Below are 17,602 nucleotides of genomic sequence, written 5' to 3'. Positions count from 1 at the left end.
GTTAGGTCTGTAATAGCATGAAGTGACGTTTCATGAATATATGTTCTTCGTTAAGTAATTTTCTATACTTATGATTTTGCTTTTAAACTCATATTTAGGGGCGCCTGGGTGGTCTAGTCAGTTAAGCATCTGCCTTTGGCTCAGGTCATGATCTCGGGGTCCTGTAATTGACTCCTGAGTCAGGCTTCCTGCTCAGCAGGGAGTCTGCTTCTCCCTCTCCCTCTCCCTCTGCCCCTCCCCCACTCATGTTTTTTCTCTCTCTATCTCAAAAAAATACAATCTTAAAAAAATAAACCGTATTTAATAATGCTTTATTATTCTAGTGGTTATCTTATAATTGCAACTTTGTATAAATAATATCAACCTTTTTTTTTTTTTTTACCATGCAAGATAAAAATGAAGTAATTTCTCTTCTTCCATCATTAAATTTTTCTCTCCATCATGCAGTTTTGGTTGATATTATCTCAATGTCTTCTCTGTACCATGAAAGATGCCTATACTTATATTCTACCTTTGTGAATGTTGAACAAATAGCCTCTGATTTTGACATTCGCCAGCTTATTCTTTCTATCTGGTTCATTTCCCCTAACCTTCCCATTTTTGTTTGTTGTATCATTTCTACATTTCAGGGAACATAATATTTCCAGTCTGTCTTGTCATCTGAATTTCCATTTTTGTTTTAGTCTTACTTTTACTGGAACACATGTTCATTGCTTATCATTATCCTTACACCGTAATTTATCCGTCATCCTCAGGTAGGCTATGTCTTCTAGTAATTTCCTTAAGATGATCGTATGAGATAATAAAACCTGAGTTCTTACATACTTAAAACTCTTTGCAGCATTTATACTTGAAAGGCAGTGTGGCTGGATATGAAATCCTTGACTCAGTATTTCCTCAAGTATCTTGTAGAAATAACTCCATTATCTTTGGCTTTGAATGTGATTAGGGAGCAATCTGAGGCCACTCTGATATTTTCTTGCTTTTATTTGACCTGGTAATTTTGCCAAATTACTAGTGACTTGAAAATTCAATAAATTTAGTGGGATACATTTCATTGTTGACCATTCTAGTATAATGGTACATGGCACAAGATAAGGCCCTTCAATGTGTAGATTTCAGTTTTCTTACACGGAAAATTTTGATGGGTTCCAGCATTACCAATTTATCATCTTCCAGCATTTGGTTTCTCTTCTTCAGGGACTCCAATTGCATGGAGTTCTTTTCCCTGTGTTTCTTATCCATAAAATTTTCCTAATTTAAAGAAAAATACCTTTTGCTTTATTTCTCTTTTAGCTGTGTTTCTTTCTTTTTTTTTTTTTTTTAAGATTTTATTTATTTGACAGAGATAGAGACAGCCAGCGAGAGAGGGAACACAAGCAGGGGGAGTGGGAGAGGAAGAAGCAGGCTCATAGCAGAAGAGCCTGATGTGGGGCTCAATCCCAGATCGCCGGGATCACGCCCTGAGCCGAAGGCAGACGCTTAACCGCTGTGCCACCCAGGCACCCCTCTTTTAGCTGTGTTTCTTATGTCAATTTTTTATGTCCCATACCACGTTTTGTGCAGTATCAGTTTGACTGTGCTTCTAATTATATCTTTGACGCCTACTGTTTCCCTTCTATTTCTTTCTAGGTTCTTCCAGTTCATGTTTCCTATCTTCTTGCTGTCTTGCCACCTCATCACCAAATTGTTAACAATTCTGCGGTAGGATGTTTTTTACGTATGGAATTGCTTTAGTAAATATTTTCCCATTGATGGCAAAAAAATACGTTCACTGTTTTCATCTGCCTCGTGTGACCATCTTTTGGGCATGCGTTTTTCATTTGTTGGCAACGGTGGGACTCAACCACCTTTATTCCTGATACAGATGTGCTGGATTTTTGTCCTGAACGAATTGGGTGTTCCTGCCTGGTCGCTTGCCAGGGGGTCCCTTTGGTGGTGAGGACCAGGTGGCGTGAAGGGCTGCAAGGGCCGAGCGCTTCCCACAGATACATGTGGTCTTTGCATAATGCTCCTCCTCTGTTTCCCCGGCAATGGGATCTGGGGGCAGGAGTGGCTGGCGATACCACCCACCTTAACGTGCAGCTGGGCTCCCGCTTAACACACCCTGTGCTATATATCGTATCCTCGGATCGTGCCCCTGGACTTTCAGAGGTGCGGTTTCCATGGCACCTTCTAGATCTCCAGAGGATGGGGTTTTGCTACTGACATCTCTCTTATCTGCTTTCTTGTGTGCCTCCGTCTTGACCTTGATTATTTTTAGCAGCTCTTTCAAGTACTTCCAAGCATTTGTCAAAATCGGAATGAGCGTTTTCCCTTCTCTGGTTGATTTGCTCTGGTTTTGAGGAGTGGGTTAGGAGAGGGTGAGGTACAGAAGCCACGTATTCCAATTTCGCATTCCGTGCCCTTTCTCCCAGGTGGCCTCCCTCAGCTACGTACGTGCAGAGCGTCTGGATGTTCTCTGTTATCTGGGGTAGTGGCTGCAGGAATCCAGAGTTGGGTTTATTCAGTTGCAGGCCTGTTATGACTTTCTCCTTTATGAAGATGCCGGGGCAGGGGGGCGGGTTTCAGTAGGACACGTATATCATAGCCCCAGACACCCATAGAATCCTGACCCAATGTGCCTTCTGGGCAGTAACTCAGATGGAATCTTAACATAAGATTTGTGTGGGATACTTATGGGCTCTTGTGTAAGGCTCAAGTTGCTGGAAGAACAGAGGTCAATAGCCATCAACTCCAGTGTCTTTTTTTTTTTTTTTGTAAAGATTTTATTGATTTATTTGTGTGAGAGAGAAAGCATGAGCATGGGGAAGAGAGAGGGAGAAGCAGGCTCCCCGCTGAGCAGGGAGCCCAACACAGAGCTAGATCCCAGGACCCTGAGATCACGACCTGAGCTGAAGACAGGCTCTCAACCAACTGAGCCACCCAGGTACCCAATTCTAGTGCTTTTAAGTAGAAAGGCTAGAGTTCATGACCTCATAGACAAACTCTTTTCAAACCCCTCCCATCCCCCAAATAAGGTCTGTGTTAGTTGTTTTTAACTTTACAAGTGATCCGAGCGTCATTTTGGCTGTAAATCGTGTTAGTCTGGGGGAAGAGATGTCGCTTGTGGGACATGCAGGTGTGTGGCACTTCCTGCTCATAGCCTTCTACTTGCACTGGACCCTGTAAAACACAAGGGCTAAAAAGCCTCAGAAAAATCACAGAGCTGAAGAGTGTATGAGTTAACTAGCGTCTCCCAGTGTCTCCGGATAGCACTGGAGTTAACAGACATTTAGCTTTAAAATGCGATTAAGCAAGTTGATGGCTCATTATAATCATCTCGGGCAGAACAATGAACAAAAACAAAGATGTTAATCCACCCCCCTTTATTACTCGTTCACAGTTTCCTTAACGAGTAGTTGGCTTCTACCATGTGGATGGCCTTAGCCAAGCAGAGGAGCTGTAGAGGGAGGCCCTACCGTCCAGTGGCAAGGGCAGACGGTCCACACTGCAGTTAGCACTCTGAAGGGGAGCTCTGGGGCGGGGGGGCCCTTGGAGGCTGGTGCAGCAGGGACCCAGCAACATGGTTCTGTCTCCAGGTCGACATCTTTGCCCGCACCCTTGTCTTGTCTACACTGCTGCGCGTCTGCTGTGGCCTTCCCACTGCCTCTTCATGGGCTTCTCTGTCTACACTGCATTCAGTGGTCATTTTAGAAACCTTACACCTGATAGGTCCCCTCCCCATGTCCCTCTCCTCCTTCCAAAACCTTTTCGCAGAATTCCCTTGTTCTTTGAGTAAATCCGCTGTCACCTGGATGTAGAAAATCCATGTAGGATCTGGCCCCCGCTGTCGCCCGACCCCATCTCCTAACCCATGCGGTCCTTGGCCAGAGCCATGCCCCCACGCTCCCGCGTCCAGGCCTTGCACTTGCGACCCCTCTGCCTGGAGCCATCGTCCTTCTGATCCCTGCGATTCCTGCAGGACTCATTTCCTTACTAAATCTGTTCTCTGCTCTGATGCTTCTTCCACAGATACCCTGTTTGAGATAGCATCCCTTCCCACTGGGGCTGTTCTCGCGCGTGCTTGACACAGAGCTGTGTGTCTCCTTGTCCTGGCTTATGTCAGGTGCCCCCCCACCCCCCATTAGAATGCAGGATCCTTCAAGGCAGGACTTTCTCTGTTCGGTTCATTCACGGACCACACGCCCAATCAAGTGGCTGGCCCCTCTGGGCGGCCTCCGTGATGAATCAGATGATGAATGAGCTCAGGGGGTGTGGGTGAGGAGGCAGAGCCCAGGGTTGGGCCGAGAATCCCATTTTTACAGGAGAAGTCACAGTGAAGGAGACCGAGGAGATGGATGGTAAGCCAGAAGTAAAAAGAGGAAGGGAAGGAGGGATCCGTCACTGGTGCCAAACACAGCCGGGGAGCAAAGGAGGATAACGATGGAGAAATCCCACTGGGTTTGAGGCGTGGCTCTCGTGGGCGTTCTAGATAATGGCCAGGTCAAGTGTGTGTTAAGGAAGCTGGTTAGCGTGGGTGGGAAGTGAGTGGTGAGGGAAGAGACACAAGACTTTCTTTCTTTTTTTAAAAGATTTTATTTATTTATGAGAGAGCGAGAGAGTGAGAGAGCAGGGTAGGGGGGAGGGGCAGAGGGAAAGGAACAAGCAGACTCCTTAATGGAGCCCGACACAGGGCTTGATCTCACAATGCTGAGATCATGACCTCAGCTGAAACCAAGAGTCAGACACTTAACAGACTGAACCACCCAGGCACCCTGCCACGGGGAGACTTCGAATAGCCACTTTTCATGTATCTTGTGGGAGATAATCTATGGTCAACTGAGATCATCGATTAAAGATAGACAATGGTCCCAACTAAGTGGGGAAAGTTGTAGTCATGAATGAATGGCCTGTGTCCTTCTCCCCACCTGCTCTGCCTAAGAAGGTGTCAGAGAGCAGTGACTGGGGGTGAGGGACAGTGGCCGCTCAAGGGACCTCCAACCAGCGTGTCTCCTTTGTGAGTTTGCACACCTACTAAATCAGGACACCAGCCACCCTGTTGAAATGGCCAAATGAGATGTTGCTCTTTCAAAAGACTTGTCGCGTGTAAGGACAGCGTGAAAATGCACGCACGCGTGAGCGCCACTCTGAGTCGAACTGTGTCATGTGTAGGGACAGCGTGAAAATGCACGCACGCGTGAGCGCCACTCTGAGTCGAACTGTGTCATGTGTAAGGGCAGCGTGAAAATGCACGCATGCGTGAGCGCCACTCTGAGCCGAACTGTGTCATGTGTAGGGACAGCGTGAAAATGCACGCACGCGTGAGCGCCACTCTGAGTCGAACTGTGTCATGTGTAGGGACAGCGTGAAAATGCACACACGCGTGAGCGCCACTCTGAGTCGAACTGTGTCATGTGTAGGGACAGCGTGAAAATGCACGCACGCGTGAGCGCCACTCTGAGTCGAACTGCTCTCCTTGCCCTGGTTGCTGACGGGATTATTTCCTTGCAGGTTCTTGAACAACGTCGGCTTCTTTTTCCCTCTGATAATGATGCTGACGTGGATGGTGTCTGTGGCCAGCATGGTCCGAAAGCTGGTTTACGAGCGAGAGATCCAGATAGAAGAGGTAATCGGCCAAGCGCTTGCCTGGGGGACCAGCAGGGGTGGTGGGGGCTTTGGAGCCGAATCCTGTCCCATAACTGACCCTGGGACTCCGTTTTGCCTGCCCTCTCCTCTGTGGGGAGGGGACCCCAGGGAAAAGCATTTTACGTTGAAGCCCGACACCCTGCCAGGTTAGCATTCCTGTGGGGATGGAAGGAAGCCCAGGGACAGGCACACCAGCTTCAAAGAAGGGAGCCCGCATTGCCCATTCAGTCATTTTTATACAACCCAGAAAGACGGAAGGGTGGACCCCACCTTGACTTACGGTTAGATTGCTTGCTGTGTCTGTTTTAATATCTTTAAAACTTGAAACTATCAAAACTGCTGTTAATAATGAGAGTTCCCGAAAACACCAGGTGAAGGCCGGTCTTGGTGGGGGATGGGCACACGTTACCCCCTTGCGTCCCGTTTATTAAGGTAAAGGAGCAGCGAGGTCAGGTGCGGTGTTTGCATTCAGTTCTGCCTGGGACTTGCACTGCTGTTTCCCACGGTGTTCACCTATTTAGAATGGAATTTTTCCTGCATTTCTGTGTTTCCTCCCCATCCAGTGGGGCCCCTGGATGTGGGGACTAGGGACTGGGGGTCAGTCACTCTGACTTGGTCTCCTTTTACCAGTGACCAGCCCCACCACCCTCCAAGATACCCCGGTATTACAGATGGAAAATGGGAGGTTTAACGGATGCATTGATTTTGTTATTACTTCAAGCTGAGTTGTTTTGCAAAACGCATTCTAACCCTCACTCGAGAGACCCCCAACCCAATCGGCTTAAGGTCCGGTATTCTGCCCTCCCTTCATTGCTCTATCTGTCTTCATTAAATTAAACCAACACAACCAGAATGAAGAAAAATTTAAAAAAGAAGGAAAGCAACCAAAAAAACAAAACCAACAAAACAAAAAGAAACAAGACCAGCAAAGTCCAAATGGGTAAGGAAGCACATGGCGTGACTGCCATCACGCAAGCCTGGGGGCTGGGGTCTGCCCCTGCCCCTCCGCGGAGCAGGCTCATGGCCGTGACCTCCCCAGGGAGCGTTCGCTAGAAGGGGATGCTGGGCTCCGGGGTCTGTGCGGAGCTGATGTCCACGCTGGCCCCAGCATGGAAGTTTCTAGAGCTGCCTCTCCCGGGATCCGATCTGTTCTTTCTCGAGGACCCGGGAGATAACTCCGCGTTTCCTTCTTCTGACAGTACATGAGGATGATGGGTGTGCACCCCACCGTCTTCTTCCTGGCCTGGTTCCTGGAGAACATGGCCATGCTGGCCCTGAGCAGCGCCGCCCTGGCCGTCATTCTCAAGGCCAGCGGCATCTTCGCGCACAGCGACGCCTGTCTCATTTTCCTCTTTCTGCTGGATTTTGCGGTGTCGGTCGTCATGCTGAGTTACTTCCTGAGTGCGTTTTTCAGCCGAGCGAACACAGCTGCGCTCTGTACCAGCCTGGTGTATATGATCAGCTTTCTGCCCTATATAGTGCTCTTGGTTCTCCATAACCAACTAAGTGTCGTCGCTCAGACATTTCTGGTAAGTGGGGTGTCTTTTGTTTGTGTTTTTTAAACTGCTCTATCTACCCAACAAATCATTCACGACATCGGTCCCTCGGTCTGTCGTTTTCAGATCTAGGTGGGCTTCCTGATACCTCCTTCTCTTAATTTGGCCCCCAGAGGCAGACCTTGCAGCCGCCATTCATTGGCATTGCAATGATCCTGCTAGAAGGCAGCCCGTGAAGAATCGGCACTTTTCACGTAACGGGGACTCTCCTCTGGAGACCTTTTGGAAATCGGTTGCACCCCAAAGGCAGTGTAGGGCCTCCATGTCTCTTTGTTTCCTGGATGGAAAGAAATAGATTTCCAAAGCTATTTTAGCAGCAAAAACTAAGCATTTTTCTCGAAGCGTCAGGAACGACATCACATTAAGTGGAAAGATCCCTCTGTTAGCAATGTCAGAATCATTCATCCATTTGAAGTGTACGTCCCGAAAAAGTACGAGAATTCTGTTAGGTGTGAGATGTGAAATACATAGAAGAGACACACTCATTTCTTCTTGGATGAGAAGTGCCTGGGGGGGTGGGGGTGCAGGGAACTCCATCCACAGGGAAGGGACACGTGTGTGGCTGTGAGGACGGTCCTCTCCAGCGAGCCAGCCCCAGATCTCTCTTCCCCCCACAGGTGAGGCCAGGTTCCCCAGCTGCAGTCTGTTGGGAGGTGTGACCGGAGCCACTAAGAGAGAACGTGGGAGGTGTCAAGGAGGGGTAGAATCTCAGGGCTCCTACGGGACACTTGACGGCCATCAGAGGTCGCTTGTCCCGCACAGCATCATGACGGCGGATGGACTCTTGCCTGTTGGGACGGCATCACTTTCTCTGCCTCAGGGCAGATCACCTCTGTGAAGGCCACATTATTTCTCGCCAGCATCCGTAAACCTTCACGGTTCCTACTGGCCAGGACACAGAGCACGATGAAGAAATGCTGCCTTTAATCAGGATTTTATCCATTGATAGGTGCTCACCAGTTCCAATGAGTTGATGTCGCACCTGCAATAATTCATAAACAATAATTTTGGGTTAGTGTTCAATAGCTGTTTCCAATCATTAGGACGGCTGGGACCCTTTAGCCCACCCCCACACTCCTTACGTGTAAGAAAAGAGCCGTTGACCACCTGACCTGGATTTCAGATACCGTGGTGTGTGTTTTCACTCCAATCCATCTGTTTAAACGTTCCAGCATACAACGTTTGATTTCCTTTTTACATGTTCAAATGTTTCCTTGCCCCCCCCCCCCCAAATCTAACTCTGATACATGATCTTTTTTAAGCGCGAAAAACTTCGGTGGGCTTTTTTGTGGACGTGGGATGTGTCCAGTGGAAATCAAGCGGCCTTGACCTTCGGTGCTCTCTGTCTCTGGTGCGGGGTCGTGTGCGTGTTGCATCAGTCTGCCTGCAGCATGCTTCCACGGCAGCCACGTAATAATAAAAAATAGGGAATCGCTCCCTTCCGTTCTCCGCTGTTTCGCATACGCGCTGCGTCGGGTCAGTGGCACTTTGAGCATCGCAGTAAAGAGAAAGAATTCCTTTTCCCGTTAAAAACCGGCTTGTTATCAGGCTTTTCAGACCGGGCTGATGTTCGTTGGGCTCAGACTTCGGGGTCAGATGCGGAAATCACCGCCCTGAGCGATGCTTTGGCGAACGCCCTGCGGCTTCTCCGTTTGGACTTAGTGCCGCGGGTTTTCCGGGGTCTCGGTCCAGCGCTCACGTGCTGTTTCTCTCTCTGTTCCCTGTGGGCAGTGCCTGCTCTCCACCACCGCCTTCGGACAAGGAGTGTTCTTCGTCACCTTCCTAGAAGGGCAAGAAGCAGGTAAGGGGAGGCTTTTGTACAGAGAGATCCGGGGAGTCAGGTTTTTGGGTGTTTCCAGGTGTCCTGTTGCAAGCGCGGGAGGACGGGGTCTTCATCACCAGGTGGAACGTTTGGAACGAGGCGCTGGCCGTTTGCCTCAGCTGGTGGGAAGGCCCCCCGAGGTCCAGTTGCCCCGGATAGATGCATTTCGGTGAGGCAGCAAATCCAGATAGAAGTAAACAAGCTGAACAACAAACAAAAATCGTCCACGTTAGATATTCAAATGTGGTTCAAGCCACGCCACCTGCTTTCCCCGAAATCCACGTGAGATTCAGCAGATTACAGGTCGTTTGAGGACTTGTGATCGCGGGATGACCGGCCTTTTGTCTCGCCTCGTTCAGCTTCGCTTCGAGCTGCAGAACGCACCAAGTCACCTCGCCCAAATCTGCCCTGAAAGAGGGAGTGAGGTTCTGACTCTGACCTTTTCCCTCTTTCTAGGGGTTCAGTGGAGTAACGTGTACCAGCCTCCGGAACAGACGGGCATGACATTTGGCTCGGTTTGCTGGATGATTCTCTTTGATTCAGGCCTTTATTTTTTATGTGGATGGTACTTGAACAACTTGATTCCTGGTAAGAATTCTGCATGGTAAGGGATGCCCAAATAAGCAAAAAACCCCCAGTTTGTATCAATATACGTGAATATTAGAAGAATAAGTAATTGTTCTAAACTTGCATGAGACCTCAGAGAGGGGGTTTGTAGGATGTGTTTTAGAGGGAGCTGTGAATGCTTGAGGAAGAGATGGTGTGCCCGAGTCCTGAATGAAATGGTGAAGGCCACATGAGGATAGGACAGAAGGGCCTGGATGCTGATGGCTAGCCACCGCCCCCCACCCCCCCCGCCCTGGGCCACCACACGGCTCCCCAAGTGGGCTTCTGTCAATGAACAGGAAAGACCCAGGATCAGGGATGTGGGGAGTGAGGGCAGGAGAGTCTGGGGGCACGTGTGTCCTTGGCCCCATGGGGACCAGGTCGGGCAGGAGTCAGAGATGGTGTGGAGCAGGAATGGAGGGACTGTGCTCTCTGCCAGGTCAGCGGGGGCAGGACCTGGAGGGAAACCAGGCTGAGAATGAGGGGCTGTGCAGGGGACCGGGGTCAGGTGTCACCTCCAAACCCAGAGCGTCAGTGGTGTCAAGCATGGGATTTCTTCCATGGTGTGGCAGGTGTGTCCTGGAGGCCATGGGCAGCGGGGCACCAACAGTAATGGTTTTCCTGGCTGTGTTCATGGGGAAGGAGGTATGCATACCACACGCCTGGCTCAGGCCGGAAAGAGCAGAGCTTTTAAAGATACATTTTTAGCAGTAATGTTGGTTTTTTGTTTTGTTTTTTTTTGTTTTTTTTTTTAAAGATTTTATTTATTCATTTAACACAGATAGAGACAGCCAGCGAGAGAGGGAACACAAGCAGGGGGAGTGGGAGAGGAAGAAGCAGGCTCATAGCGGAGGAGCCTGATGCGGGGCTCGATCCCATAACGCTGGGATCACGCCCTGAGCCGAAGGCAGACGCTTAACCGCTGTGCCACCCAGGCGCCCCTAGCAGTAATGTTTTGATGATATTCTGTGCCCTTGCTGAAGTGACTTGTGATTCTGTCTCTTTATTTTCCAAAGCACCTGGATATTTCAACTGGCACCTAACCTTTAAAGTTAAGAACTACAAGAGAGAGAGAGAAAGAGAGCGAGAGAGACAGACAGAGACATAGAGAAAGAGATATTCTAATCAACACACATTGACTATGAACGGACACAAAGACAACCCGTCCCTTCTGTTTCTATAAACGTATTTCAGACTTGGAGTGCTCATGTGTCATTGAAGGATGAGTAAAAATCCAAATGAAAGGTGCCATTAACAAGATTATTTTACAGAAAAGCAGGGACACACGGCCTCCAAGAATTAGAGAGAGCGCATAAACCTGCAACATGTTTTATTTTGGAATTTTAGATTGCATGGTCTGGGGACTTTGAATAAGATTAAAGAAAAGCTGGATTCTAGGAAATAAGTAAAAAAAAAAAAGTTAACTGAGGAATACCAAGGTGAAATAAAATTGAATGAGAAGCACTGAGTATTAAAAGGCAGCTAAGCCGGCACGAGGGAGGAATGTTAGAAAGTACGGGCACGATGTTGATGTTAAAATGTTTGAGAAAGGGGGTCATGAGCAAGGGAATAGGGCGCCAAGTCACGGCCAGGACGGGAGGGTGTCGGGGAGTCCCTGGAATCGGGAGAGACGCAGACAGGTCGCTGGAAGGAGACGGACAGACAGGCCTCGCAGACTGATGGTCTCCCTGATGAGGAGACACACAGACTGAGTGAAACAAAACAGAAATGGAACAGTTATTAACCAAGGAAGGGAAAAACCGAGCTTTGCACAGTCAGGGCTCACTGCATTGAATACAACATGAAGGGAAAGAGATCGACAGCTCCAAATAAATGATGTGTTAGAGTCCCCAGACAAGCATAAAGACCAGCAAAGAGAGACAGGTTACCCTCAGCAGTGCAGAGATCCACGGGAAATTTGGGCAGGAATCCAGAAGGATCTGAGTTCTCCCCTCCTCCACCAGGGCTGGAGGCACGAGGATGCTGGTGGGAACGTTGTCGTATATTAAAGCAGGGCATTTCTGGCGAGTGAACCCCCAGTGCCCGCTCACTTCGGCCCGTGCAGCCCACTCCAAGACGGAGACAGAGAGGGAGACGGAGACAGAGATCCCAGGAAGGAGGGTAGTTCTGCAGCTTTTGCGAGAAGGGCTTTGGGTGTGATGATGATGACGGTGACGGTGATGATGGTGGGAGCCGGGGAGGCTCTCTCGTGGCTGCGGTGTCTTCTCAGGGCTGTCGAGGGCTGGGGAAGGTGAGGTGGGGAGAAGATCAGGAACCAGAGAGGGAGGACAGGCGAGCATGTCTCACTGGGGCGCCCCGTGCCGCGCTCAGCGTCCCCTGCAGGTACTTATCATGCGTGGGAATTAGCTACTGAGGTGAGAGCTCCAGCCACCGGGGAAGGGAGCAAAACACAACAAGACAGAGATGTCAAAACCAGGAGGCAGGCCACCAGTGTTGGCGGGTCATATGTGACAATCAGTTGAAGAAAGTGCAGGACCAATCGGATGACCGAGCTCAAACACAGACATGAAGACCGCTGGCTTTGCTGTGTGTCAGCAGTAAGTGTGGCCCGATATCATTCTCGAGAGCAGCGAAGTATCTCAGCGTGACTCTAATGTAGAAGGGAGTATATATCAAATAAGAAATTTAAAGAAATTGGCTATGGGCGCCTGGGTGGCTCAGTCGGTTAAGCGTCCGACTCTTCATTTTGGCTCAGGTCATGATCTCAGGGTCGTGAGATCGAGCCCCACATCGGGTTCCTCACTGGGCATGGAGCCTGCTGAAGATTCTCTCTCCCCCCCTCCCCCTCCACGTGCTCCCTCTAAAGAAAATGCTGAACATAAAATAGGTTTGAATAAATGAGAGATGCCATGTTCCTTAATGTGGATATTTACCATTTTAAGTGTGTGTCGATTTTCTCCAAATTAATATATAAACTCATATAATCTATACCATTTCATATGAAGCATTGTGTTAATATAATGAAACCCACATAAATCATTTAAATAAAAAATACTGAAAAGGGGATTTGGTTTTAATTCATGAATTGTTTCTATTAGAGGACAGGTAGAAATGTAAATTAATGACAGTGGCCAAAAATGGCTGAAAATAATGAAGGGGGCTGGTGGCTGATGACCACACAGAACATCACCGTGACCTGTCAAGGATTAAAGCGGCAGAGTGCTCACGTAATAGTAGAAAGTGGAACAGACTAGAAAGTTCTGGAACCAACCCACGGTAATAATTTCATTTGTGTTAAAGGTCACACTTTTAATCAATGAGAAAGGATAAAAATTAGACTCATTCATAAATTCATCAGAAATAATATTATTAAAAATAATGAAGAAATAGGAAAAGTACGATTTTTTTTAGAAAAATTATGATTTTAAAGAGCATGAAGGCCTTTCTAACCATAATGCCAGAGACATAAATAATAAAAATTGAGTTTCCATTATAAGAATTTTAAAATATCCAAATAAATAAAATTACAGGAGTCTTCACAAGCTTGTAAAACTATTTAATGAATCCATGAAAAAAATGTTAAAATTCTCAATTCACATTTTAAGAAGACATATCTAAATACAAATATGAGGAAATAACTTGAATAAACCATCATAAAAAGAAAAGTTAGTGTCTGATAAACTTATAAAACAGTGTAATGTCGCACAGAGCATAGAAGACAATGTTTCCTTCTCTGATGAAAACTGTAATGACTTATGGAGGAATTGGGCTTGATTTTTCTATGTAGGTGCTTAGTTTATAGGAAAATGAAATAATTGGTGATAATCTCAGTTGAAAAGCAGTTGAGTGTGTCGGATTTGTCATATGTTAAAAAATTCTTAGAATGGTTATTCTTGGGGTGCCCGGCTGGCTTAGGCAGCGGAGGGTGCAACTCTGGATCTCGGGGTCGTGAGTTCGAGCCCCATGTTGGGTCTAGAGATGGCTTAAAAATAATATCTTTAAAAAATGGTAAAAAAATAATTTTAAAAAGTAAAAAGATTTAAAAAATTTAAAATAATGTTTATTCTCTTTGACTCAGAAATTTAAAGAAATGGCCAGGTGAATGCAAAGAATGTGTGCACCTCAATGTTCCTTACACATTGTCTTTGAAAGCACAACTCTGGCAAACCTGCATTTCTATCTAAGAGAGTGGATTGATTATGAATCAGTGTTGCATTTGTGATATGGACTCCTGTGAACTAGTTACACATCTATAGAATTCTGTTTTACAGGAATATATGTGGGTGTGGGATACGGGAGATCATTGCTGTGGACCAAACGATCTATGAAATAAGGGATAAAATACAATAATATTCAGTTAAAATTTAAAAAATAATAATTTCAGTATAGTTAACATACACTGTGATATTAGCCTCAGGTGTGCAAAATACGGTGACTCAGCACTTCCCTACATCACCCTGTGCTCAGCAGACAGGTGCATGCCTTCATCCCTATCACCTGCTTCCCCCACCCTCCCATCCACCTCCAATCTGGTCACGGCAGTGTGCTCTCTGGAGCTGAGTCTGTCTTGTTTTTTTGTTTGTTTTTTGTTTTGCTTTGGTTTTTTTGCTGTTGGTTTGTTTTGTTTCTTGTATTCCACATAGGAGTGAAATCATATGGTATTTTTCTTTCTCCGACTGACTTATTTCACTTAGTGAAATACTCTCTAGTTCTATCCATTTCACTGCAAATGGCCAAAGTCATTCTTTTTGATGGCTGGGTAATATTCCATGGTAGATATACACCACCTCTTCTTTATCCATGCATCAGTCAGTGGACACTTGGGTTCCTTCCATAGCTTGGCTCTTGTAAATAATGCTGCAATAAACATAGGGCTGTGCGTATCTTTTCACATTGGCGTTTTTATATTCTTTGCGTAAATGTCCAGTAGTAGAATTACTGGATTATTTGATAATACTATTTTTAATTTTTTGAGGACCCTCCATACTGTTCTCCGGAGTGGCTGCACCAGTTTGCATTCCCACCAAGAGTGCAAGAGCGTTCTCCTTTCTCCACATCCTCGCCAACACTTGTTTCTTGTGTCGTTGATTTTAGCCCTTCTGACTGATAAGAGGTGATCTCTCATTGTGGTTTTGATTTGCATTTCCCTGATGATGAGTGAGGTTGAGCATTTTTTCATGTCTGTTGGCCATTGGTTGTCTCCTGCCCATATTTTAATTGGATTGTTTTTTGGGTGTTGAGTTTTTTAAGTTCTTTACAGGATTTTGGATACTAATCCTTTATCAGATAGGTCATTTGCAAATCTCTTCCCCCATTCCTTAGGCTGCCTTTAGTTTTGCTGACTGTTTCCTTCACTGTGCAGAAGCTGTTTACTTTAATGAAGTCCCAAAAGTTCATTTTTGCTTTTTTCCCCTTGCCTCAGGAGACATTTCTAGAAAGAAGTCGCTATGGCCGATGTCAGAGAGGTTACTGCCTGCATTCTCGTCTAGGATTTTGATGACTCCAGGTCTCTCACATTTAGGTCTTTCATCCATTTTGAGTTTATTTCTGTCTTTTATTCTTCTGGAAGGGGGCTGTCCAGTTTTCCCAACAATGCTTGTTGAAGAGACTGTCTTTTTCCCGTTGGATATTCTTTCCTGCTTGTCAAAGATTGATTGACCGTGTAAGTGTGGATTTGTTTCTGGGCTCTGTGTTTTGTTCTGTGTGTGTGTGTGTGTGTGTGTGTGTGTGTGGGTGTGGGGGTGTGTGTGTGTGTGTACCATACTGTTTTGATTACTGCAGCTTTGTAGTATAACTTGAAATTCGGGATTGCGATACCTTTAGTTTTGTTCTTTTTTTCTCAAGATCGCTTTGGCTATTTGAAGTCTTATGTGGTTCAATACAAATTTTAAGATTATTTGTTTTAGCTCTGTGAAAAATGCTGGTGGTATTTTGATAGGGATTGCATTAAGTGCAGAGACTGTTTTGAGTGGTATAGATACTTCAACAGTATTTTTTCTTCTATCCGGTCCGTGAACATGGGATGTCTACCATTGTTTGTGTCATCTTTAATTTCTTTCATTGATCGAAGTTTTGGTTTTCATAGTACAGGTCTTTCACCTCTTTGGTTAGGTTTGTTCCTAGGTGTCTTATGGTTTTTGGTGCAGTTAGAAATGGGATTTATTCCTTAATTTCTCTTTCTACTGCTTCGTTGCTGGGGTATCGACACGCAACAGATTTCTGTATATTAATTTTGTATTCTGTGACTTTACTGAATTTATTTATGAGTTCTAATAGTTTTTTCTTTTTCTTTTTTTTCCTTTTTTTTTTTTTTTTGGTGGGGTCTTTAGGGCTTTCTATAGAGAGTATGATGTCATCTGCAAATAGTGAGTTTTACTTCTTCCTTATCTATTTGGATGCCTTTTATTTCTTTTTGTTGTCTGACTGCTGAGGCTAGGACTTCCAGTACTAGGTTGAGTAGAAGCGATGAGAGGGGCCATCCCTGTCTTGTTCTTGATCATAGAGGAAAAGCTGTCAGTTTTTTCCCATTGAGGATGATGTTAGCTGGGAGTTTTCCATATATGGCCTTTGTTATGTTGAGGTATGTTCCCCCTAACTACTCTGCAGAGGGTTTTTATCATGAATGGCTGTTGTACTCTGTCAGATGCTTTTTCTTCATAGACTGAGATGATCATACGGTTCTTGTTGCTGTGATGTACGACATCGACTGATTTACAAATATTGAACCCTCCTTGCACCCCAGGAATAAACCCCACTTGACTGTGGTGAGTGATTTTTATAGTATTGTTGAATGCACTCTGCTCATATTTTATTGAGGATTTTTGCGTCTACGTTCATCCGGGATATTGGCCTATAGTTCTCTTTTTTTGTGGTGCCTTTATCTGGTTTTGGCAGGGTAATCCTGGCCTTGTAGAATGAAATTGGAAGTTTCCTTTCCTCTTTTTTTTTTTTTTTTTTGGAATAGTTTGGGAAGAGTAGTTATTAACACTTACTGAAATGTTTGGTAGAATTCACCTGTGACACTGTCTCATCCCGGGGTTTTGTTGGGAATTTGGGGGTTAATGATTCAGTTTCATTAGTAGCAATGATCTGTTCAAAATTTTTATTTTTTCCACAAGCACCACTTTCTAGATCATATTTGAAGTGAAGTAAAGGGAGTTGGGGATGAGCTCACGAAAGAAGGCAATTGGAAAGAGTTGCTGAGTGAAAGCAGGAACCTTCTGGGAGTGAGTGTCCAATCCTTGTTGTTGTGAGTCAGCTGAGGGCTGTCAGCCAAGCTGCTGGATTTTACAAGAGCATTTTGTATTTTTCTACAAGCTAAGTGAGGTCACCTTGGGGCTCAGAGCAAAAGGAGAAGGAGAAGCTATCTTTGTTGGGGGAGCAGGAGACCTAAATGCCTAATTGGGTAATCTTCGGAAGATCTTGGCGTGCGGGCCACCCGTGAGCTTGCTCAGTCTCCTTACTCTCTGCCTTTCCTTTCGGGGAAGATCAGTAGATCCGTCCTTGTCTCTTCTTACCCATACCTGCCCTCCCACAGTATCTCACGGGGAAATGTCTGCTCCGTCACTTACACGGGTAATGTCTACTCGTAAACTTGAGCTTTTAGGCATCTCAAAACCAGCTCCCACCCTACCACATCCAGCCTGGGACAAGGACCTGCTGACTTTTTAAGCCTCTCTGAAGTCTACGTATGTGGGGCACGTCTGCACTCTTTCGTCAGGCCATGCACCGTGCTCTCTAACCTGCAATGAGTTAGCATCTGAGCCAGAGGGGATTCCGCACCTCACCACGGGAAGCTCGGGCAGAGGGGCCTGGAAGCCACTTTGGAAGTACAAGCTCCTGTCTGTACAGTTGGCTTTGAGAATTCGAGGGCTGGGCTTTTATGTTGCCCTTTGAGGTTATGCCACCAATTTTAGGTACTGGATAGTTAGGAAGAAAGATCAGAGTCTACCCCAGAATGAGAGATCAGAACTCCAAGGTTGTTATAATGGATTGATTTATTTATTTTTAAAAGATTTTATATATCTGG

At 46.2% G+C, this 17,602-nt stretch overlaps 1 protein-coding gene across 1 annotated transcript in view; it reads left to right on the top strand.

The window, feature by feature from the left end:
- ABCA13 (ATP binding cassette subfamily A member 13) overlaps positions 1-17,602 on the top strand; it is a 357,421-nt gene that overhangs the window by 128,700 nt on the left and 211,119 nt on the right. Inside the window, exons 32-35 of the mRNA XM_057304334.1 lie at positions 5,494-5,608; positions 6,828-7,157; positions 8,916-8,985; positions 9,463-9,594. Coding sequence (XP_057160317.1) covers positions 5,494-5,608; positions 6,828-7,157; positions 8,916-8,985; positions 9,463-9,594 — 647 coding nt within the window. The remainder of the gene's footprint in view (positions 1-5,493; positions 5,609-6,827; positions 7,158-8,915; positions 8,986-9,462; positions 9,595-17,602) is intronic.

Source organism: Ursus arctos, unplaced genomic scaffold (assembly GCF_023065955.2).
Source record: "Ursus arctos isolate Adak ecotype North America unplaced genomic scaffold, UrsArc2.0 scaffold_3, whole genome shotgun sequence".
Taxonomy (NCBI): Eukaryota; Metazoa; Chordata; class Mammalia; order Carnivora; family Ursidae; genus Ursus; species Ursus arctos.
This window is presented reverse-complemented; position numbering and strand designations above follow the sequence as displayed.